The 24764-nt window shown below is 42.6% G+C and overlaps 1 protein-coding gene across 1 annotated transcript; it reads right to left on the bottom strand.

Moving 5' to 3' along the window:
- Positions 1–1183: 1183 nt before the first annotated feature.
- Positions 1184–24204, bottom strand: LOC124514242 (cryptic protein-like). Its single transcript, XM_047082277.1, has 7 exons — positions 24182–24204; positions 23817–23869; positions 23552–23725; positions 22662–22776; positions 22287–22396; positions 2464–2581; positions 1184–1265 (listed from the first exon to the last, which is right to left on the bottom strand). The coding sequence occupies exons 1-7, from the start codon at positions 24202–24204 to the stop codon at positions 1184–1186; spliced, it is 675 nt and encodes a 224-aa protein (XP_046938233.1).
- Between the last annotated feature and the right edge of the window lie 560 nt (positions 24205–24764).

A 24764-nucleotide genomic window follows, 5' to 3' on the forward strand; every position in this document is an offset into this window, starting at 1 on the left:
TAAAAAAAATCTTAAAAAAAAAAAGTGGTCAGCTTCTTTTTTTTAAATTTTTTTTTTTTCAACGTTTATTTATTTTTGGGACAGAGAGAGACAGAGCATGAACGGGGGAGGGGCAGAGAGAGAGGGAGACACAGAATCAGAAACAGGCTCCAGGCTCCGAGCCATCAGCCCAGAGCCTGACGCGGGGCTCGAACTCACGGACCGCGAGATCGTGACCTGGCTGAAGTCGGACGCTTAACCGACTGCGCCACCCAGGCGCCCCTTTTTTTTTTTTTTTTTTTTAATTTTTTTTTTTTCAACGTTTATTTATTTTTGGGACAGAGAGAGACAGAGCATGAACGGGGGAGGGGCAGAGAGAGAGGGAGACACAGAATCAGAAACAGGCTAAAAGTGGTCAGCTTCTTGGAGTGCTTCCCTTTTGCCCTAATAAGGATTTTTCTTTCTAGCACAACCACCAAACCTTGCCTGTACCTTTCAGTTAAAAAAAATATATTCTTATGCAGTGGTAATAAAAACATAAATTCTATGGCTTTAGTATATTCCAATGTGAAAATGTCTACAGGAGATGCTCCTTTTTAAAATGTAAGATATCCAGTTATATTTATTTATTTATTTACAAAATGAAAAACACATGAATACACTTGTACTCCTACCCTTTAAACACGTTTCAAGTTAACTTTGGTTTTTCACCTTCAGGTTTTTGTATTTTGTTTGACTTTTACACACCAATGAAAAAATATACAGGACTCCAGCTTTTGAAAAATTGTGTCACGTTGTAACCATAGGCCTTGGACAGGGCTCTATAGAGGCTGTGGGACCCCAGGGCTTGGGCTACTCCCAAGTGTACCATGTGGGCTTTCCTGCTTGCATGGGAGGGGGCCCTGGGTGCCTCTATGCTGCTCACCATTTTCTGAGATCTGAAGCCACAGAACCCAGTACTTAACTGTGGATGCTCCATACTGACCTTAAGAGATTGAAGGATGGGGTTGGTTCCTGCAGGACAAGCAGCTCTCTTCACATGGAATACGTAACAGCAAGTTCTAAAGTCACTGGAAGGTGGTTCTGCAGGTACCTATAACCTTCTCCTCCTAATTAAGGAACTATTAGAGGTCTAGCCATGCAACCTGAGGGACTTTTATGGAACAGACATCCACTCCCTGGGAGGATGTTCTAAAGACATCCTTCACTTGATGGCACTGATCCTCCTCCTACAGTCATACACAATAGTGCCCATCCCAGTGCTCTCCTTGGTTTTGTTGGTTTTCCTGAAATGCCAAAAAGAACATGAGGAAAGCACCAAAGTATACATGAACTTGTTTGCCTTCTCTACTTCATCTCACTTGCTCCACATGCACATTTCTGCTACTTTATCACATCCTTTTACTACTCAGTCCCTTCTCTTGAGTCCATGACAAGAGAATGTCTGGAACCAGACTCCTGCTGGAACAGAGTTGACAGAGCCACCCAATGCAGGAAACTTCCTGTGTAGGGAGTACCCAGGGCACAGCCAGCCCTATTGCTGCCACTTCAGCAGGATGGGCCCAGTTCTTCTGACTCTCAGCCCTGCTCCCTTGGCATTCACGGCTGTTCAATACACTACGGTGCAGCTCAGCACTCAGAAACCAAGGACATACTAGGAAAGTGGGTGAGGGGCCTGCAGAGAGATTATTTATAGACACTGATGACCCAATGACCTCAATTGCCTAGATGAGACCAGGTCCTTCAGGGTGAGAATTTTGAGAGAAGGAATGGGGAAGAGCTACAAAGAGGAGCCTATGACTAAGAAAGAGAATTAAAAAGAGACAGAAAAAGGAAATAAATCACATGCAGGTTGCTACTGTTTCTGAATCTTTGGATTATGTGAAGTACAAGGACAGCAGCCCTGTGCTGGGCTCAAAGCAGCTGCCCAGAACAGCATCTGTGAGGCAGGGAGATGTTCTCTCTGCACAATCCAGCATGGTGGTCGCTGGCCACAATGGGTAGGTTGACAAGCACTTGAAATGGAGCTTATGTAACTGAGGGACTGTATTTTAATTCACTGAAATATAAGCAGGCTCATCTGGCTAGTGGCTGCCATGGCCGATAGAGTAGTTCTAGAATTCCATTGATGAGGAAGATCCACCGGTTTTCCTTGCAGAGTGGTTCACTGGCCTGGGCACATACACAAGTGCCAGGGCCTCTGTGAGGCTCTGGGGACACTAAAACAGTAAGGTCAACATTCAGGTCCTAGAAGAGTTCCCAGCAGAGGGCCACTTGAAAACAGAGGTGCAAATCATGGCCCCACAGAGCCTGTACTAGACAAAATCAAAGCATAAAGTCCCTTCACTGTCTTCAGAAGCCCACCCTTGATGAAAGCCTGGGCAGGCACTGGCTCCATCTGGGGCCCAACAGGCCTGAGCAGGCTGAGAAGGGGTCCTTTTCAAACCTGAACTAGATCCTACTCCAGGAGTGTATTCACCTGACATTGCCCAGTGTTGAGCACTGGCAATGAGGATGGCATGTTGCTGCCCTTGCAGCGCTTGCCCATAGCCAAGATTCCCATCCCCATGAGAGGAAAGACTTATAAAGGAAGAGTCTGGACCTGAGAATTCCAAGACACTTTTAGAAAAACTCCCAGTGGGAGCACCTGGGTGGCTCAGTCAGTTAAGCGTCCAACTTTGGCTCAGGTCATGATCTCACCATTCATTAGTTTGAGTCCAGCATCAAGCTCTGTGCTGACAGCTCAAGAGCCTGGAGACTGCCTCAAATTCTGTGTCTCCCTCTCTCTCTGCCCCTCCCCCTACTTGCACTCTGTCTCTTTCTCTCAAAAATAAATAAATGTTAAAAAAAAATTAAGAGAAAAATTCCAACAGAAGTTCTGGCCACAAAGGGAGCAGCAAGGACCACCTGAGCTCCGGGATATGCTCCTATCTCTGCTGGGCTTGCCCTGCACTGAAACCAGTGCCCTGCCCACTTCCACTGCAACAGAACATGCTACCGCAGCTGCCCTAGCCTCTTAAACTGCCCTTCTGGGCCAATGCGTTTCTGAGCCAATCTTTGGAGACTTCACTTCGCTGCCTTTCACTAATTTCTGTTGGTAAAATTGCTAAAGTCATGAAAGAAAATACCTGGTATGTCACACAGTTGGAGAAGACATGAGAACAGAAGGAAGCTCTAATGCAGTCTTGTAGGGAGACCTCCATACAGTGATCATGCTAGTCATAGTGGCATATCCTGCCTCATCCCCACTCAGGGGAGCACAAATATTGGTCAGTCGTGGCTGGGCTCAGGTGATGATGCTCTACTGATTCTTCTGTTCTTGAGACCTTTGACCTCTCCTTCATCCCATCATCTGGTGTGCCTAGTGTCTTCCTTCTGCTTTCATAAATCTTTTTTCTTATAACATCCAGCACTAGGCTCTGAGTGCTGCACTCACCCATGGAGCCTACCAGGTAGTCATCTCCTAATCCTTAGAACCTCCCTGTTAATGTCATGGAAACTATCACCCAGAGATTAAGAATTTCAAGGAGTTTCTGGGGGTGAATTGTGATATTTTTCAATCCAGCAGTCTCAACTGTTTGTTTTGTGGAGGAAAATATTGACACTGACAGGACAAACAAATTTCACTAAAATGCAACATATTTCACACATATACAGGATCTAAAAGGAAAATTCAAACCATAATTTGTCTCATTATAGATTTATATTCACTTAAAACAATGACATAGGCATGATTCCTTGCAAAGGTCCACAGAAGACAGCAAGAGCCTATTTTAAGTGGTTGACTCCACACGAAACTGAGTGGTGCTTTCCCTCTCCTACTGCTGAACTTTCCTTCCTCCACCTTGCAATGCACAGCCTGTTTTTTCATCTCTTGTAAAAGAGCCGGGTTCCCACCTTAATGGCCAGTCCCTGAAGATCTCTTGCTTTTCTTTTTATTTTATTGTGTCTTTTGCGCATCACACAGAAACCATGGCTTGCACAAATGAGGGAGAGAGATTTTCCACAAGGGAATGGCATTTCCTGTTTTGGGCAACATTATCTGAAGTGAAATGTTAGATCCCAGTTGGTGAAATCTGAAGTGAATGTCTCCAGCTCTGCCTGAAAACTCCTCCTTTCTCAGATTCCTACCAGAGCTGGGTGTGGCATATGTCTGCCCCAGGGCCTGACTACAAAAGATTGTAGGAAGCCTGTAATTGAAAGAGTTTGGGAATGAGGAGAAGGGAAGGAATGTGGCATCAGAGGGGGAAAATGCTCACTTGATCCTAAAAGTACTTGAGGGAGCAAGGACTGGGTTACTGAAGTCTTGGGGCTGGCAAGCGCCCCACACAAGGAGGCTCTAGAGCAAGAACTAAAATCACAATTGATGCCTAATTCATAGTAGAAATTTACAGTCCCTTCCAGGCAGTAGAGATGTGAGAGAAAATGCATCATGGGCTTTGGAATCGAGGCACCAAAACTTCAGTGCCCTGTTTCTTATTTGCTGGCTATGTGCCTGCTTAGTCCTCAAGCCTCTGTTCCCTCACATGGCAAAGAAAGACAGTTATGGTGGCTTTTCTTTCATTATGATTGATCAAATTCCATGAGGGAAATATAAAAGCCTCCTTCAAGGTAAGGTTTATTATTAGATGAAGTTACTATTGACTCAATAACAGAGATTCTGAAATATGGTTTTTGTTCATTTACAACCTTGTGAACATTTTGAGTGGTGATGACCTTTCCCCCGCCCCAGATGAACTGAGGTATCTCTCGGTATACAGTAAACTCCAGAGGCCCAAGCAGTACCAGGCTTCCCTCGAGACAATGCCTGGAGTCCAAGTGTATGCTTTACTAACCATCCTTGTCTAGACATGTGGGTCACACTTGCATGGTTGGCCTTTGTGGAGGTTCAGTCAGCAGTAGATACAAAGCTACCACACTAGCATTTGCAGCTTTCACAGTGATGACCCAGTGCCAAAGCTTACACGGTTCTTTAGTCCATTATAGTTCCAATGTATGAACAACTCATTCCTATGTGTCTTAAAATGTAGCTTCTATTACTATTCAGGTGTGACAAGGCCATTGAAAAGATAGTTTGTTATACTCACAAATCTCAAGAGGACAGGTAGAGAAGCACAGAGTCAGTTAGGAGGCAGAGGGGGCAATGGAAAAATGTACCAGGAAACTAAGGACAGACTCTCTGCCCCAGAGTCTGCTGAAATTATTCAAACTAGCCAATCCTAAGCCTTCTTACCTTGCCTTGCCCATTCCTTCCCATGGAAACCAAAATTTAAGGCTTTTGCCTACATTTTTCCCTTGTTCCCTCTGTCTCCTGAATGACCCTGGTGTTTCCCCATGCAGCTCTGTGTGGTGTTCTATGCCTTCTACTTCTAGGGATCTGTAAGTGTAAACTTCTTCCTTCATGACAGTCATTTCTGTGTCCATATGTCTTACCGTTCTTGATTAAAACAAATCCCAGTTACATTCTAAAACAGTAAAGAAGTTATTCATGTCAACAAGCAAGTGAAGTTCTCACACATGTACCAAAGTTCAAAAAGGTTTCAGATATTTAACATCATTTGTACGGACATTAGACATAGATTCACAAATCACATATCAGATGTAATGACAATAATGTATTGGAGAAAGAGTGAATGAGGATGCAGCACCATTTGTCAAATTATGTTGAATCACAATCATAGGTTGGGCACAGATGCAAAATTTGGTAAAAGGTCAACAAAAGCTTATTGGCTATGTGGAATTCATGACAGAATATTATATATGTTATTATTATGTACAAATTCTGTGCTATCTATATTTATAAATAACAAACTGTATCTACCTTACTTATAATAAACTGATAGATATGCCTATTTATAATATATAACATATTTATAAATATACAAAGTAAATACTATAACATTTTTTATAGATATTTTTCTGGAGAGCCGGTTATTGAACATTTGTTTACATGTCAGGGTATGAACACCAATGGAAGTGTTGCAAACATTTCCAAGCACAGCACTCCCACTCAGATTGGCAGTGTTCACCTGCTGGGGACCCTGCTATCTCTCTGGCTAAACTTTCATAGTGTCTAGTTGGGATCCAAAAGGTGTCCAGCTCCTGGTCAGATCAGTGGAGTGCCCAGCAGTTCTAACTGGAGGTGACACAAGTCTCTGTTTTCCTTTCCAATAGCAGACAATCCAGGTGAAATGACAAAAGCCTGTGTATATAATGTTTATACAACTTCCTTTTAAATATTCAAAAATGAATTCAATAGAAAGGTCAGTCACAGGACTTACTGCCTGTGTGATATAAAGCTACTTGTGCCAGATGGGTTTTGCAGACTACAGAGATTGGAAATACATATACAGCTGCTTTTAAATGCTACCAGTCAAGAAGTTAGTGACTTCAATACTGGGGCAGAGGGAGTGTGAGGTGGCTGGAAGGTAAGAGAGGGCTCCTGGACTGACAGGCATTTGCTTTGGCTCTTAAGTAAATTCTAATGCAGGAATGGGTTAAAAGCTCTGAACAGTCAGGAAATTGAAACCATGTGACAGGTGGCATTCCCTGCTCCTTTTCTCAGTGTCCCCAAGTGGTTCCCCGAGTAAGAGCTTACATGGCCTTATAATAACAAACCCTACTTTTCTAGGATATGCCAGGGTAGACTGAGTGAGAAGGAAAGCTGGCAAGGAAAGAGTTGCTTCTATAAACAATATAGAATGGAGACAGATAGTAATTACTTTCTCCAAAGGAGGTCCCTTCACCAGCTGTCAGGGTGAGCAAAACCAGAGGTATGAATAGGCTCATCCCTGGGATGGGGCAGCTCTGAGATAGTGGCCTAGGAAAGCTGCCTTTATCTGCTTTCCTCAATGGCAGGATACAGATAAGATGTGTGACACATTTATGTGAAGTTTCCAACCATGAGCCCAGGATCCCCTTTTGTCTCCTGGGAAGTTTCTGCCTTTTAATGATCTCTCTGGACACCTGGAGAGCTATTTACAGGGAAAATACCTTTTATCCTCAAATTCTCCAAACACTACAGAAGAAGGTGGTGGTTTACTTTTCACAATTGCTGGATGAGATTTTATATTATTTCAGAGCTAGGTAGGTAGGTGGGTAGATGATTGATGATAAATGGATGATAGATAGATAGATAGGATGGTTAATTTGCTTTTATTATTTATAGTCAGGAATTATTCTATTAGGAGGATCCAATTTCCCACTTATAATGTAAATGAGAGTTTGTATCTTACATATTCATACTAGTAAGGAAGAAATCTTGCTTTTCCGTTTCACCACAACTGTAGCCTCTCAGACATGGAACAGTTCTCTCAGTTCAGTTTCCTAAGTGCAGCTATCAAAAATGAGACAATTTTTGCCTGCCTATGTTTTTCAGCATACTTCATATTGGTATAAAAATGTAAAAAGTGTAAAACGTATTTTGTGAACATTCTACACATAGTATAAACATATTCATCAAATTCTGAGAATACATGTTCAAAGTTCATCACTTGTTTGCTTCTACAACATTTGAGTTGCAATACAAGGTACTGACCAGAATGCACTTGAAACTATTTAAAGGCAACTTTGCTATCAAAAATCACTATTGCCTAGAAATACTTCTCAAAAGTTTAGTAATTACTTTTTCATGAACCATAGTCCAAATAAACCCTTTATTGACCTGAACTGACATTTCCCCAAAGTCCCCAAAGAAGACACACAAATGGTCCATAGTATATGAATAGGAACTCAGCATCACTAGTCATCAGGGAAATGTAAACCAAAACCACAATGAGATGTCCAACCTGTTAGGATGGCTATTATGCCAAATACAAGAATTAACAAGTATTCGCAAGGATGTGGAGGAAGGGGAACACTTGTACACTGTTGATATAACCATCATAGAAAACAGTATGGAAGTTCCTCAAAAAATTAAAAATAAACTACCTTATGATCTAGCAATTCCATTTCTGTTTATATATGTTAAGGAAATAAGAGATACCTGAAATCCTTTCATCATTGTAGCATTATTCACAATGGCCAAGATGTGGAAAAAACCTAAGTGTCTGTCAATGGATGAATGGATAACAATGTGTCCTAAGTGTCTGTCAATGGATGAATGGATAAAAATGTATGTGTGTGTGTGTGTGTGTGTGTGTGTGTGTGCGTGCATATACATAATAAGTACACATATATACAGAGGAATATCATTCAGTGTTAAAATGAAGGCAATCCTGCCATTTTGGACAATATAGATGAACCTGGAAGACATTATGCAAAGTGAAATAAACAAGACACAGAAAACAAACCCTGTATGATCTTACTTATATGGTGAATCTAAATTAATTGAACTTAAAGAAAGGTGGTTGTCAGCACTGGGAGGGTGGATATATGGAGAGATGTTGGTCAAAGCGTGTAAACTCAGGTATAAGATGAGTAAGTTCTGGGATCTATTGCACAACATGATGACTATAGTTACTAATACTTTATTGTATACTTGGAATTTGCTAAAAGTAGAACCTAAGTGTTCTTATCTAGAAAAAAGAACTATGTGAGGTGATGGGTGTGTTAATTAACTTGACTGCACATACGTATATCAAATCATCACATTATATGCCTTAAATATAAACAATTTTATTTGTAAATAAATAAAAAGATCCAATATAGGGGGATAACTCAATCCTTTTCTGTATTCTACCTTCTTTAACATTCATTTGAATATTGCACATTCTGAATTCATATTTTCATAACTAATGGTTGAAAATGCCAACAAACCAATTTATAGTATAGATTTTTAAAGTAATTGTATTACATAGGCTAATAAAGTGAAGTGGACTTAAAAAGCTGAAAAACTCAATGGAAGTCCAATCTATTTGAAATGTATACTTTCAAAGTGGATCTTCTGGACATGCCCCTCTCATCTGGTGTCTCCAGTGTGCCCCTGCCCCATTCTGATGTACTTCTGTAGTCACTGACAACCTTTGCATTGTTTCACTTCTCTCTCCTATTTCCTGCTTGAAGGACTGTGCCAATGGGCCCAGCTTATAGTGGGCCTCAAAAGATTTTGTTGAATTGTTACATGTGAGTGTGTAGTGTGTGTATGCTATGTGTAACACTAAAGTAGTAGCCTATTTAATTCAGCATCACTTCCCATTTTAGTGCTCACACCAAGAGCTCTCTATTCACCTATAGGTAGAGTGTTCTACTATCTAAATAGAGTCAAAACTACCCTCCAATGCAGCATTTTGACAGTTGAGCATTGTGGCAACTGTCTCGAGGCAGGGCACTTTTCTGTCTATAAAAGTACTCCAGTACATGCAGCTTTACATCACATGAGCAATGGGAAGGCCTTTCTATTGAACTCAGCTATGAATTCTTTAAATGAAGTTCTATAAGCCTTATAAAAATATCAATATCGTGATCAATTAATATATTAATTCAGGCTGTATTATCTATTCCAGAGTCCATTTCTTGATCCCATTTTATTCTTATCGTTTACTTGAATAATTTGTAATATTCTTCTTGTTTTCACTCCTCTGATTTCTAGTTGTGGTAACTGTCCAGAGTTGTGATTATCTGAGAGCTAATGTACTTGACAGATCCAGCTTAGAAACGCCTAACTCCCAAGTACTGTGTGATTGATAGGAAGATGGGTCCTTCAGTCCCTTTATTTTTCATAAATTCTTTATACATACTTGATTTCAGATTGGGATTCAGATTGAGGCTGGATGCTTGGTGGCTGGACCTGTTTTGAAAGCATAAACAGTACTACAGTTGTAGGATTTATATTATTAACCTAACTTCATGTTGCTTTTTATGTTCCTATATTTTATCCTCCTTTCAGCCCCATTAACTCTGCCTTTTTCACTCTCTATTCCTTGTTTACACATTGATATAGAAACTTAATAGAGACCAGATGATAACATCTGTCTTGAAATTATCTGATGCCCCCCATCATGAATGCATACCTTCAGGTTGTTTCAAGGCTCCCCCACCCAAGATTTCAAGAAACCTAACACTCTCCTTTCATGTATTCACCTCCTTCCCCAATCACTACATATAAACTGTTCCTAGGTTCAACAGAGCAAGGCAGCTTTAGGAACTACAAGCAAGGCACATCATGTTCGTGGACAAGTTTGAGTCTGTAACAAGATTTAGTGGCTGGCCTGCTGCAGGTAAGCTGTGCTTGCTTGGTTGGCTATCAGATCACTAGACTCCAAGAGAGGAGGGCTAGCCTAGAGCCTGAGGCTCTGACCTCTTTTTGCTGAATTCTCTCTGCCTTGTCTTTAGAATGGATTCTGCTATGGAGAATCTTCCCCTTTTAAGGAGATGGTGATAATCCGAAGAAGTGCCAAAGGCCCTGAAAAAGGTGTCACAAAGGAGCTGGTTTAGTAGGGGAAGCTGCAGAAAAGGAGGTGAGAAAAAAGTGGCTGTCAGCCTCAAGTCTTGTCTCCCTCCTTCATACCCTTTCTCCCCCTTCTTGCTTCTTTATCAATGAAGCATTTTTTAAGGCAGCAGCTCTTTGCCAGACCCACAGCACATGTGGTGCTGTCCCTGCCTCCCAAAGATTTATAAGAGTAGTGGGGGACACTGACAGTAAACAAATGCATGACATGAAGTGCTGCCACATCCATGGTGTATCTATGTGTGTGGGAGATGAAGGGGTACTCAAAGGGAACTTGTTATCTGGGAGGGGCCGCACGCTCGGTTTATTCTTAAATCATCAGAGGTAATTTAGGCTTGAATAGGCCCCAGCACAAGTGTTTACTCATGGTTGCTCTAGGTTGCAGACCTTGAAATAAGGCTTAGAGGAGAAAATCTGTTTCATGAAAATATTTATTAAACAATAAAAATATTCACCTAATGCTTCAGTTCTAGGAAATGAAACAAATCTATTACCTACAACACAGAAAACGATGTGGATGCACAGCCCTGGCTTTCCCACAGAGAACCATGCTTGCTCAAGCTTGTGCTGGGAACACCAAGGTTCTTCCTGTGTGGAACTGCGAGTTAGGTCCTCTAAGATCCAGTCAGGAGTCTCCCGCTTCACTAAGGATGCTTTGTACGAGCAAGCAGGGAAGGAGGAAGAGAACATTCAGCATGTGTTGTGTTCTTTCTCCATTAGACCGTGCAGCAAGAAAGTCTTCCAGGTCTGAAAAAAAAAAATCCCGAGTATGTAAGACACACTGTCACAGGCCGGCTTTAAGAGACTGAAGCAGAGAGGGGCGCCTGGGTGGCGCAGTCGGTTAAGCGTCCGACTTCAGCCAGGTCACGATCTCGCGGTCCGGGAGTTCGAGCCCCGCGTCAGGCTCTGGGCTGATGGCTCAGAGCCTGGAGCCTGTTTCCGATTCTGTGTCTCCCTCTCTCTCTGCCCCTCCCCCGTTCATGCTCTGTCTCTCTCTGTCCCAAAAATAAATAAACGTTGAAAAAAAAATAAATAAAATAAAATAAAACAAGAGACTGAAGCAGAGAGGTCTGTACCTGCTCTGTTAGAAGCCCTGCTCTGCTGGGGCCTCCTCACTAGACTGCTCTGGTGAGGCTCCGAGAATAGATGGCTGTGAAGCCCCACCCCATGAGACAGTGAGCTCCCTTGGCAGCAAAAGGAAGCCTCCGCTGTGGGGGTCACAGCTCAAGGAAGAAGATGTGCCTTCCTCTAGCTTTTATATTCCTTTCCTTGCAGCCAGAAACAATGGGATTTTTGTGGAACTTAGCTGAAGAAGAATTTATTGGTTTTAGGGTTTAGCCCTTCTTATGTAGCATGTGAGCTGACCACAGGTGATCTGTCAGAGAATTCCACACCAAATCATTTAACAATCAGGAGCAAATAGATCTGATTTGAAATGCAGTAACATAAAACAGCTTGCATCCATGTGTTTCAAAGAAGGTCCAACTTTTCCCCAACTTAGTCCCCTAACTATGATAGGGAAAGATAGGGCAAAATAGGCAGAGAGGGAAAGAAAGGTTAGGACCTGAGGTCCTTGGATGGAGAAAAACACATATTTTGGAACAACGCTGAGAGGGACTGACCAGAGGAGTGGGACTGACCCTCGGGAGTAAGGTTCCTCTTAAGAATATAACAGACACTTGGGTGGCTCAGTCGGTTGAGCATCCGACTTTGGCTTAGGTCATGATCTCACAGTTCATGGATTCAAGGCCACGTTGGGCTCTGAGCTGACAGCTCAGAGCCTGGAGCCTGCTTTGGATTCTATGTCTCCCTCTCTCTGTGGCCTTCCCCCATTCATGCTTTCTCTCTCTCTCTCTCTCTCTCTCTCTCTCTCTCTTTCAAAAATGAATAAACATTGAAAAAAAAAAGATAGCTGTTAAAAAAAAAAGAATGTAACAGAAACCACCTACTCCCCTTCAGGAATTTGACAATCAAAATACATAACTAAAATAGGTAAACCATAAAACTTATGTTATATGAGGGGCATTATGACCATACCCTGACTCCTCACATGATGGAGTCAAGCCAATCAGGAATAGACAACCCAGCACCTAGAGTTATCAAGCCAATAAGGGTAGGATCTGAGAAGGAGCAAGGGGGAAGCGGGGGGGGGGGGGCTACCAGAACCTTCTAAAACAAAGACCCTTGCCTATAGTCATGGACATTCCCTTTTAAATGCCCCCTCTCTGCAAAGACAGTTTTCATACCATTCTTACTTCCTAAACTTATACTCTAATAAACTTTTGTGTGTTTTTCATTTTATTGTGTCCACCTCTTCATTCTTCAAAGCAGCAAGACAACAAACCCCATGTATTGAGGTAAAAAATCCTGCAATAACCCATTTCCTTGACTAGGGACTGCTTATTAAACAGGAGGAAAGCACCAATTCCTAAAGCAATGGCTGGTATTTCCACAGAGTAAGTCACAAAAATAAATAGCTTCACAGCATTTTGGAGGCTAGTGCCACACCCCAAGGTGCTCACCTTCCCTGTTGTCACAAGGGGGTTCCTCCACAGTAGGTCTCCCTTTGAGCCCTAAGGGTCTATGATTCTGGCTGCCTGTATGGCTGGACCCCATCCCAAAGGTGCTGGGTGGGAGTCCTGGGGTAGTGGGGCCCAGCAGAAGTCTTGGCTAAAGTCCTTACTGAGTGATTACTATGTGAAAACCACAAGCCCCATGGGCAGGGGGCAGTGTCTCTACTAGAACACTCTCACAAGCAAACCTGGAGCTACATGTGGGGAAGGCTGGGCAGGTAAGCATGCAGATGAGGAAGGGCCCAAATATAGGAAACTTCTCCCCAGGACTGCTCAGCAGAGGCCAACCCTGCTGGAAGCCGAGCTATCCCAGCCTGAGTGGCAAAGCCCGGGCTGTGGACGGATTGGTGACTGCAAGGCGGCCCACCGACGGTGAAGCTTCTTGTACTCCTGCTTTTAGGTAATTTAGCTTTAAAACTACCTGGGGTATTGTCTGTTGGGGAATTGCCCTCAGCAGGCCCCCTGGGAAAAGAACCATTAGGGAAGAAAATAAGGTTCCACAAGAAATGGTGTGGCCTTACGTTTAGCCCTTGCCATCCCCTATGGAGACTCCTCTACTTACAGGAAGGATAGCCTCATACCTTTGCCAGCAAAGAGGGCCTGTAAAGAAGAGACATATGGATTTGAAAGCCCCACTCCGGCAACTAAGGAGTGTATCTCTGGGCACAGGTGACTTCAACCCCTAGGCCCACCTGGCCCCCCGGAGGCATTCCAGATGATGACTGAACCTAGTCAGTTAAACTAGAATGGTTCATTGGTTCCTAGGTGCATTGTCTCTCTGAGAATGTATGAGGCATGGGTTTCTAAGGCCTTTTCAGCCCCTTTCTGGCACCTCGGACCAAGGCAAACACATTGTTCTTCTGGCCTCATGTGGTTAGGAGGTCATGTCCCTGTAACTGTTCCACTTGAGGTGTTGAGAAATGGAGGGCCTTTCATGAGAACAGCAAAGCAAATGCTTTGTAGATTATAGATAAACGCAGATGCATAATGGAATAATGTAAGAAGTAAATCTATAATCAAAGGGTATGCGGGAAAGTTAGGGGAAAATCACCATGTTATTTCTTAAAGGTCGTTTATACATAGGAACATTTTCAAAATTAGGTAATGTTAGAAAAACACAGATGACGTATGCTACAAGGAAATCACTAGCATATATAATGCCACGTTTGCTACAATAAATGGGCCAGTTCAACACGCTGCTGTTGTCTCTGTCCATTTTTATTTTAGTTTTTTTATTTTAGTTTTTTATTTTAGTTTTGTATTTTCATTTTTGTTTTAGTTTTGTTTTATTTTCACTTTTTTGCTGACACCATTCATCCTTCAGAAACCCCTGGACCTGCTAGAGCTGGACTCCAGCACAACCTGGTGTTTTCCCCCCTCCCCCTGACCCCACCCCAGACAGGCCTGCCTGGTCCTGCCCTCTGAATGTGAGAACCTATGGTGAGCATGAAACACTGGAAATTAACAAGCAGTGATAAGCAACTGCAACAGGGACCCACTCTGCACATGTTCACAGGTGGGCTTTGGTGGGACCATCTAGGAGGCTAGATTAAGGATAGGACTGAGGTCAGGCCCACTCTAGGCCTGGGTACCACTTCTCCATACCACCCCACCTTGGGAGAGGGTTGTTTCAGAGTACCAAAACCCCACAAAATAGAAAACCTAACATCTGGGCCCAGAGAAGTCTCCAGAAAAGCTGATGCTAAGACAGGTGCTCACAGTGTACGAAGGTATTTAGGTGAGAAAAGAGTCAGCCCATACTGACCTTCAATGTTCACTCTCCCCTGGTAGAAAGAAACAGGCTTCCCATAGGAAAGGGTTCAGGCCCGTTGGCAATCATTGCTTATACATAAACTCAAAGGCTGTTTTAGTCAGCTTTGTGAATTTGGTTAGACCAAGGCATCCCTGCAAGCAGGGGTCCCCAAACTGGGACTGTGAACACCATGTGGTGTCCCTCTCAGGAAGCCCAAGGTCACCCACAGAGCTTAGACAGAAAATATTAGAACTTCTACTGTACATTTATAGGAAAATTTAAAACTAAGCTTAGTAATATTTACTGTATTTATTAGAATCTACCAAATTAATGGTTCTATGGCCCACCATTATTCACATCATACAAAAAAGAAAACTCTGTTACCAATAGATGACTTACTATAATCTGGGATTTTTATTATATACTTATCAAAAGGCCTTTTTTAGACTTGGTCAGACATAGCAAAGATTTTTAAAAATTTTTCTTTATGTTTATTTATTTTTGAGAGAGAAAGAGAGAGAGAGAGAGAGAGAGGCAGAGTGTAAGTGGGAGAGGGGCAGAGAGAGAGGGAGACACAGAATTTGAAGTAGGCTCCAGGCCTACTGTTAGCACAGAGCCCAACGTGGGGCTCGAACTCACAAACTGAGATCACGACCCAAGCCGAAGTTGGATGCTTAACCGACTGAGCCACCCAGGTGCCCCTCATGGCAAAGATTTTTATCATGTGTATTAGTCCTGTACATATGTATAAAGAGGAAGATATAAGTAAAATCAAGTTTGTACATGCTAGCATGGCAACTGTGTTACCGCCACTGAATGGGGAACAATCTCAGGTATTTTTACTGGAATGGAGTGGGAAATTAAAAAGTTTGGAGACCACCCTGGATGAGTATAACATCAGATTTCAGTGTGAGGTCCAGAACCAACATTCCCAAAAGTTTCCAATTTGCAGATATCTCTGGGAGCCAGATGGCTTTGTCTCCTGCCATGACACCCAGAGAAGCTCACCTATTGGAATGGCACCTATCATGGGAGGGTGGTTCCTGGAGGGCAGGACCAAGGGTCGGTCTCTCTCTCTCTCTCTCTGCCATACAGCACACTTGGAGCTGGCCAGGGCCAGGATGCTGGAGGGCCATCTCTCCTATGGGCCTATATAGGCTGGTTCTGGCCCAAAGATGTTTGTTTGCTTGTGTGGGTTGATTGGCTGGTGCCAGAAATGTATTTTTAAAATTGGGTGTGAAGCGTGAGGTGAGGCTTGACCTGACCCCAATCTGACATTCACATTACCTGTTTACTTCTGAAGGCACTTGAGTTTGCTATTTCATTTTATCAGTACTTAAGACTAAATCTTAGAATATTAAACTGGTTCCTGAGGTTAACGAAATACTTAATTCTTTGGGACTGTGTGGGAAGAACCACCCTGTTGGTATAATGAGATCTTGGGCTGGCGCAACACAAAGCAAAGGTCCTGGTAGTTGGAATGTTGTCTTTTTTTTTTTTTCTAATGTTTATTTTTGACAGAACGAGAGAGAGAGAGAGAGAGAGAGAGCGCAAGCATGATGTGGGAGGGGCACAGAGAGTCACAGAATCTGAAGCAGGCTCCAGGCTCCGAACCGTCAGCACAGAGCCCAATGTGGGGTTCGAACTCACGGACCGCGAGATCATGACCTGAGCTGAAGTCGGACGCTCAACCGACTGAGCCACCCAGGCACCCCTGTCTTTTTTTTTTTTTAACCCTAATTAACTTAATGCCCCTTAGTGGATATTGTTCACAACCTAAAAGACACATTTCTTTAAAAAAAATTTTTTTTAATGTTTATTTATTTTTGAGAGACAGAGAGAGACAGAGTGTGAGCAGGGGAGGGGCAGAGAGAGAGAGAGAAAGACACAGAATTTGAAGAGGCTCCAGGCTCTGAGCTGTCAGCACAGAGCCCGACGTGGGGCTTGAACTCACAAACCGCAAGATCATGACCTGAGCTGAAGTCGGACACTTTAACCGACTGAGCCACCCAGGCGCCCCCTAAAAGACACATTTCGGTAAACTTGCATATAAATGCTAGATTATGAAATAATTTTTTAAACCTCATATTGACTTGAATACGTTGATGGTAGTGATAATAAAATAATTTACTCTGTGCATAACATGTAACAGGTTTAGTGCCTTTACATCTTATCAATGGGGTAAATATTCAGCTCTAATTCTGCAGTTGCAGAGACTGAAATACAAACAAGTTATTCAACCTTTCATAAAGATCATAAACATTATAAAAAGTATTTTTTGGGGATTTGAAAAAGTATTTTGGAGGTATGTTCCCACGCTTTTTCTATTATGCCACACTGTCTCTTTAAATGCAAAATTAACAGATGTAAATGGAGAAAATAGTAGAAATAATGATAGTTACCTGCAATGTAGGTAATTGATAGAACCCTATCATTTTGATAGATTGATAGAACCCTGCAATTGATAGAACAATTGATAGAACCCTGCAATGATAGAACCCTACAAATGGTTTCTTTTAATTGCAATATAATAACAGGTAATGGCTTCTATGGTGTTTCTTCTTTCGAGCTGTATTTGGAACTAATTCCTCAAAGGTCATCCATTCAATATTTATTTAGAATTATTATTCACAAAGCATTATTTTAGATCATGGAACAGAAAATAGCTCACACCACAAACAAGATTATTTTGCATAAAATTTATCCTTCAACATGTATGTGAGGGTAGAGGGCAGGTTATCCTCATTTTATATAAAAACTGAGAAACAAATAGAGCTCTTCTGAATCAGAATGCCCTTGGAAAGGCATTATATTTGGGATTAAGACAGCCTGTCATTCTTGGACCCAGACAGGATTGAGCAAGAAGGCCCCTTAGAGACCCTTTGGCTTTCAGGTAGCCTGCAGGTGCCACAAGGCCATGATTTTATAGTGTGTTATTTTCTGTTTGTGATTCCTGCATCGAGATGTATCCTTTCACCTCATTATATTATAAACATAATTTTTATTCTATCTTCCACATGTTTTTCACAATCCTCATAACATCCCATTACAGTATTTACTTACCTATTACTCTGCTGTTAAATTTAGAATATGGTCATATTTTCAGTATTCTAAATAACACTATCAAAAATATTTCTTTAGTTTATATTGATAATTATTCTTATAGGATGAGTATAGAAATGGCACAATAGTTAGGATTCACATCCTGAACGCTTGTGCACTGTTGGTGGGAATGTAAATTGGTGTGGCCACTATGGAAACCAGTATGGAGGTTCTTCAAAAAATTTAAAAAAGATGGGAATGCAAGCTGGTGCAGCCACTCTGGAAAACAGTATGGAAGCTCCTCAAAAAACTAAAAATAGAACTACCCTATGACCCAGCAATTGCACTACTAGGCATTTATCCACGGGATACAGGTGTGCTGTTTCGAAGGGGCACATGCACCCCCATGTTTCTAGAAGCACTATCAACAATAGCTAAAGTATGGAAAGAGCTCAAATGTCCATCGATGGATGAATGGATAAAGAAGATGTGGTATATATATACAATGGAGTATTACTTAGCAATCAAAAAGAATGAAATCTTGTATTTGCAACTACATGGATGGAACTGGAGGGTATTATGCTAAGTGAAATTAGTCAGTCAGAGAAAGACAAAAATCATATGCCTTCGCTCATATGAGGACTTTAAGAGACAAAACAGATGAACGTAAGGGAAGGGAAACAAAAATAATATAAAAACAGGGAAGGGGACAAAACAGAAGAGACTCATAAATATGGAGAACAAACTGAGGGTTACTGGAGGGGTTGTGGGAGGGGGGATGGGCTAAATGGGTAAGGGGCATTAAGGAATCTACCCCTGAAATAATTGTTGCACTATATGGTAACTACTTTGGATGTAAATTTAAAAAATAAAAAATAAAATAAAAAAATTAAAAAAAGAAATGTCATATGATCCAGCAATTCCACTTCTGGGTCTTTATCCAAAGGAAACAATCATACTAACTTAAAAATATATATGCACCTCCATATTCATTGCATATTATTTATAATAATATGGAAGCCAAAATATGGAAGCAACCTAAGTGTACATTGATGGATGAATGGATTAATATATGATATAAATATGTATAAATATAATATAAATATGATATAAATGTGGGTAAAATATGTATATTTAAAAAATTTTTTTTCAACATTTATTTATTTTTGGGACAGAGAGAGACAGAGCATGAACGGGGGAGGGGCAGAGAGAGAGGGAGACACAGAATCGGAAGTAGGCTCCAGGCTCTGAGCCATCAGCCCAGAGCCTGACGCGGGGCTCGAACTCACGGACCACGAGATCGTGACCTGGCTGAAGTCGGACGCTTAACCGACTGCGCCACCCAGGTGCCCCAAAATATGTATATTTATATATAAAACACAAACACACAACAGTGGAATATTTTTCAGCCACATAAAAGAAGGAAATCTTGCCATGTGTCACAACATAGATGGACCTTGAGGACATTATGCTAAATTAATCAAACTGAAAAAGACAAATACCATGTGCTCTCACTTATATGTAGAATCTTTAAAAAAAAAAAAAAATGGAACATAGCTACAAGAACAGTTTGGTGGGTGCCAAAGGCGAGGGTTGGTAGGTGGGCAAATGGGTGAAGATCAAAGGTCAGAAGGTACAAATTTCCATTTGGAAAACAAATAACCAATGGGATTGTAATGTACAGCATGGTGACTATAGTTAATAAAACCATATTGTACATTTGAAAGTTGTTAAGAGAGTAGATCTTAAAAGTTCTCATCACAAGAAAAAATTTTAACTATGGAGGGTGATGGATATTAAGTAGACTTAGTGTGGTGAACATTTCACAATATACACAAATTTTCAATCATCATCTTGTACACCTGAAACTAATGTAATGTTATATGCGAATTATATCTCAATTTTAAAAAAAGTATATGACAAATTTCAGGGATGTCCTTACGTACTCCATAAATGGTAGCAATTTTAGTCATAGATTCATATTAGTTATTATTCACAGAATAATGTTAATTATTATTATATCAATATGCTATGGTATGTTTCTTTACAATATTTTTAAATAATCGTTATAAAATATATCTTACTTTATATTTATATATATTTATATACCATACTATATTATATATACCATATTATATATTACATATATTATATATTATATATGTACATATACATATACCATATTATATTGTATATATTTATATACCACATATATTTTATATATTTATATATATTTTATTTTATATGTATATATATTTTTATACCAACTAGCCTCTCATGATTATCTCTTAAGAAATAAATATCAGACCCTGTTTATTTGCTTTAGGAGTTAATTCCTCTAAGTCTCAGTCTCCTCAAATACAAAAAAGTATAATAATACCTATTTCTTTTTTTAAATTTTTTTTTTCAATGTTTATTTATTTTTGGGACAGAGAGAGACAGAGCATGAACGGGGGAGGGGCAGAGAGAGAGGGAGACACAGAATCGGAAACAGGCTCCAGGCTCTGAGCCATCAGCCCAGAGCCCAACGCGGGGCTCGAACTCACGGACCGCGAGATCGTGACCTGGCCGAAGTCGGACGCCCAACCGACTGCGCCACCCAGGCGCCCCTAATAATACCTATTTCATGGGCCTAAGAGAATCGGATGGGATGAAGTGTACGAAGTGCCTGAAATATACCAAGTGCTAACAAAAACAGCCATCATCATCATCCCTCCTATCATAACCACTGTCAGCACAGCCACCACAGTCATCTGCTATGAAGAAGAATCAACAGGCCAAAGAGTCCAAAAGTGTTGCTGTGCTTTCTGCACCTGACAATTCACTCTGAAACATGACTATTTCATTCAACATTCATGAGCAGAAACCACATTTTGGAGCCATTTTCACTGTCCTTGGCAGACAGCATTCCCAGCCTTGGATGTTTCCAAAGATACAAATTAGTAAGCAGAGAGCCTGGGACCTAGTCTTTGCCCTGCTGCTTCTGAAACCAAGCTGGCTTTGCATGGGAGACTGGGAAATGATCATAGCTAATCCCTTCCCCACATTACTGCTGGGAGTGCCAGTGGAACGTGGGAAATGACTTCACTTGTAGGACTACACAGGTTCCACCTGCAATATCAATATCTGTTCCCTAATTTGTGTGTCCTTTCTCTGGAGCACGGAAGGAACAGCTAGTGAATCACAGGTCAGCAAAAAGCCCAGTAGGAGAGGGGGTGCTTTGGGAAATGTGGTGGGCATGACAGAGGGAGGGAAAGATACAACGTTTTCCAATACTGTACTATAATCACAGTCTCCCTACTGGCACCACCCACACCATGCACAGCTGGATGAGAAGGGCAGGGCAGGAAGTGGGGTTGATGGGTTGTACCTTCACTAAGCATCTTTGACAGGTAATCCTACCCAAGGCTGCAGAAGAGGGAGAAAGGTATAGGAATGTGGGTTGAAAGCTGAGCATTCATTCAGTGTGCTCCTCCACTACTGGCCCCACCAAGAAGGCAGGGGCAAGAACTTGGTTTGGAGGTTTCTTATCCTCACTTACTGCTGCTCCTCCACTGCAGTCCTGACAGTGGACAAAGGGGTGGGAAGTGGGGTTGAAGGGCTGTGATATCATTAAGTGTGCCCTTCAACTGTGGGATTTGCCCAGGAGCAAGGACAAAGAAGGACAAGAAGAAGGACAAAGGAGGAGCATAAAAGGGGACTTAGGAGTTTTGACTTCTCACAGCCAAGGCCACCAGGATTGACTGAAGAGGGCTGAGGGCTGTGCCTTCATTAACTGCTCCTCAGTGAAGTCCGGTCAGAGCATGCTGAAGAGGGGAGAGGGTGCAGGATGTGGGATTGAAATGCTGTACCTTCTTTAACTGTGCCCCTTGAGGTCATAGCAGAGTGTTACATCTGTTTTCTGACCCAGGAAATTTCATGTTTCGTACTGCATTTTAAAAGTGAAACATTTGCACGAAGTTTGCTCCCTGCTCAAAATCCTCACAAATGAGCGTTCACCCCATGTGTTCTCCACACCATGCTGGCTTTTAATATGTGTGGCAAGCCTGAACACCTTCTTTCCCTGGGAGCACTACCTGGTAGGCCCTAAAGGGTGGCGTGTAGCCATTCATCCCTGTTCCTGTCCTGCTCCAATGCCCTCCTCATTTCACACTGGAGAAGATGGTGTTGGTGTGGTTTAAGGAAGTCACTGGAGATTTAGTCCGGTAAATCAGTCCGGTAATCTGTCTGCCAGGCTTGGCTCGGTTTACCAGCTTGTGTGCTCCCCAAAGTAGGCTCACTGAAAGGATACTTGAAGAACACTGGAAATCACTTTTAAACCCAGCAATCGGGACATAGTAAATTTAGGAATAAAAATTTAAATAATAATAATGATATGCTGATAATCACAGAATGATTATATGTGATTCACGACGAATGTGACTTTCCTAAGTGATGAATTTTTGCTCATTTCTGTGTCGCCTGGCACAGCTAGATCTCTGCGGATAGATAGATACAAAGGAGCAACCACCTGCGTGTGTGGACTGTGCTAATAGGAGGCGGGTACTCTTACCGCAGCTGCCGGGTGTCTGGCGGGGGAGGCAGTGCAGGGCTGCGAAAACACACCTGCAAAGGCGGCAGCCGAGGAAGGTCCAGGCTCCATGCTTCACCGAGCCGCATTCGCTAGGGAGGCCGCAAGGTGGAGTTAGCCTTGCCTAAGCGCGTGCGCTCCCTTCTCCCACGCCCATCCACGCCCCACCCCGCACAGGCCCCGCGGCCGCTCCCATCCACTCCCCGCTCCCCTCCCCCACACTCCACCTGCGAGCCCCCAGAGCCCGCTCCCTTCCGCCACGCGCCGCCCCGCGGGTTGCCCCAGTGCCCGCTCCAGGGCCCCCGCCCCATTATCCCCGCCCCACCGACCTAGCAGCCCGCTAGGTGAAGCGCTCACCTGTGCCTCTGGTCGTGCTCGCAGTAACGGCCGGTGAAGTGGGCGGGGCACACGCAGAAGCTGCCCAGCACGCAGGTGCCGCCGTTACTGCAGCAGTGCAGCAGCTGGGGCTCACCTGTGGGGGGAGTCGCCTGGCTGTCAGCCTCCGCCTGCCGCTGGGCTTTCCGCGTTAGACAAGCCCGAAGAGGGCTTCGCGAGATCACCCCGGAAAGGCAATAAAATTTAACTCCCTGCTAAGTGTGTTTGCTCAGGCAAACCCTACTTGTTAAGTTAAGGATTAAAAGCAAACTGCCAGGAATACCGGAGGGTCAGGAACCAGTCCGAGGACCCGACGAGAATCCCTGCCCCCAGCAAGTAGGATTCTCTCTCTTCATTCCTTTCACATGTTAAAGTCAGGCTGTGACCTGCCTGGACAGTGATTAAAGACAGGCCTCTTGGGAGGGGACCACCCACCGAGAGAGGACTGTAGAAAACCCTCTCACCTCCAGCCCTCCCGCCAGAAAGACCGCCTACCCCCGCCCCCAGCCTCCACGCCCCCGGGATGTGGGGTCTGGAGGCTGACAGTCTGCAATAAGCCAAGCAAGGGTCCCCTATTATCTTGGGTTGGGAGGTTGTTTTGCATATATATTTAAATCGCAGTTCTCTGGACCTGAGCAGATGGAAAGTTTTACCAATGAAATAGTAAAACTTTTCAGAGCAAAAGAACACCTCACTAGGAAATAGTTTTCACTTTATAGTGTATCATCATTTGAAGATGATAAAATGTGCTTTGTTGGATTTTTCATTTTATGCTAAATTTATTCCAGGTTTTTCTCAGATCCTAAATCTGCAGACCACCGACTGAGATGACCACAAAGGTAATGTGGGCGCCTTCGCGACTTGCAACTTACGCTGTTGGAGATCCGGAAAGTAGGGACGTGAATTCTGGGGCCTCCAGCCATTGGCGCTTGCATTCACCTCCCCAAAATTATTCAGGGTCCAGTTGAGTGTTTTCTGCAGGAGCTTTTGGACTGTAGCATTGTTGATTTCTTCTCTGTTACCTTTATGTTTCTCTCTTTGATAACCTTTTAAAAACACCGAAAATATGAGACTGATAATGATTAAGAAACAAATAGGCAATAAAAAGTAAGAGACTATAAATAAAATGCTTCTTACTGTTGTTTCCCAAGTGGATGATCTGTAATGCCAAACTGGTAAAAAACAGAAGCCTAGAATATTTAAAGGAAATTATTGAAGTTTAAAATATTAAAAGTATAAGTAGAAATTTACATATGTTCAAAATGTAATGCAATCATATATAAACATAAGTCTATACAATATTTAATGTGTAATAAATATTATGCCATGTTTTATAACTTGTAGATTTTAATTAATGTTGTCATGACTTAGAAAGATTTTGAGACCAAAGAAGTGTACATGTCCCTTAATGAGAAGGAACAAATGTGCATGCATTGCAGTTTATTCTGGAGGCTTTTAAATGCCCCTCTTGGCTCTCAGATCTGGATGATCTGTGTCCTTACCTAACAGGGTGGCTCCGGACCATTTTCCCACTGACACGTCTGCTGTGAGAGTCTCCTCTCATCCATACACTGAAGACCAACTTCCAAGGAGGTCAAATATGACTGGGTTTTGTACTTGAAGGTGTCTTTACTCCAGCTCTTGTAACAACTGCACTAGGACATAAAGGTGGATAAGTAAAGAAGATACGGGTATTTCCTATCCTCTGCCTAGGCCATGAGAAACAACAGTGAGATCTCTGGGTTCTGCTGTGGAGGCCCATTAGGCAATGACCTGCTGTGACAGGCAGGGCCCATGCGGAGCCTCCAGGACTGTTCCCTCAATGAGATCTGGTGGGGGGGGGGGGGGTGGGGGCCGGACACTTGGACTAATTCTCTCCCCAGTAGTGTTAACAGTGTTGACAGCGGCAGGAGTGGTCCACCCCTGATGTAAAACATTTGTGGCTAAGGCAACAAGCCTTTCCCTCACCAAAACAACAACAACAAAAACAAACAAACAAACAAAAATTAAAATCCAACATGAACAAAACCTTTTCACAGGAAAATGGAAATTTTATATTGCATACTCCTTGTACTGGTGGTGAGG

The sequence above is a fragment of the Lynx rufus genome, unplaced genomic scaffold (genome assembly GCF_022079265.1).
Source record: "Lynx rufus isolate CCGP_SWC_20201006 ecotype Redwood Valley unplaced genomic scaffold, mLynRuf1.p SCAF_2, whole genome shotgun sequence".
Taxonomy (NCBI): domain Eukaryota; kingdom Metazoa; phylum Chordata; class Mammalia; order Carnivora; family Felidae; genus Lynx; species Lynx rufus.

Coding starts and splice junctions, on each gene's coding strand:
- LOC124514242 (XM_047082277.1), bottom strand. CDS start 24,204: ATGGTCCGGAGCCACCCTGTTAG. Junction 22,777..23,551: donor CTTTCCGGATCTCCAACAGC/GTAAGTTGCAAG, acceptor CTCCCCCCACAG/GTGAGCCCCAGCTGCTGCAC. Junction 2,582..22,286: donor CCAGACACCCGGCAGCTGCG/GTAAGAGTACCC, acceptor TGGAATTCTCAG/GTCCAGACTCTTCCTTTATA.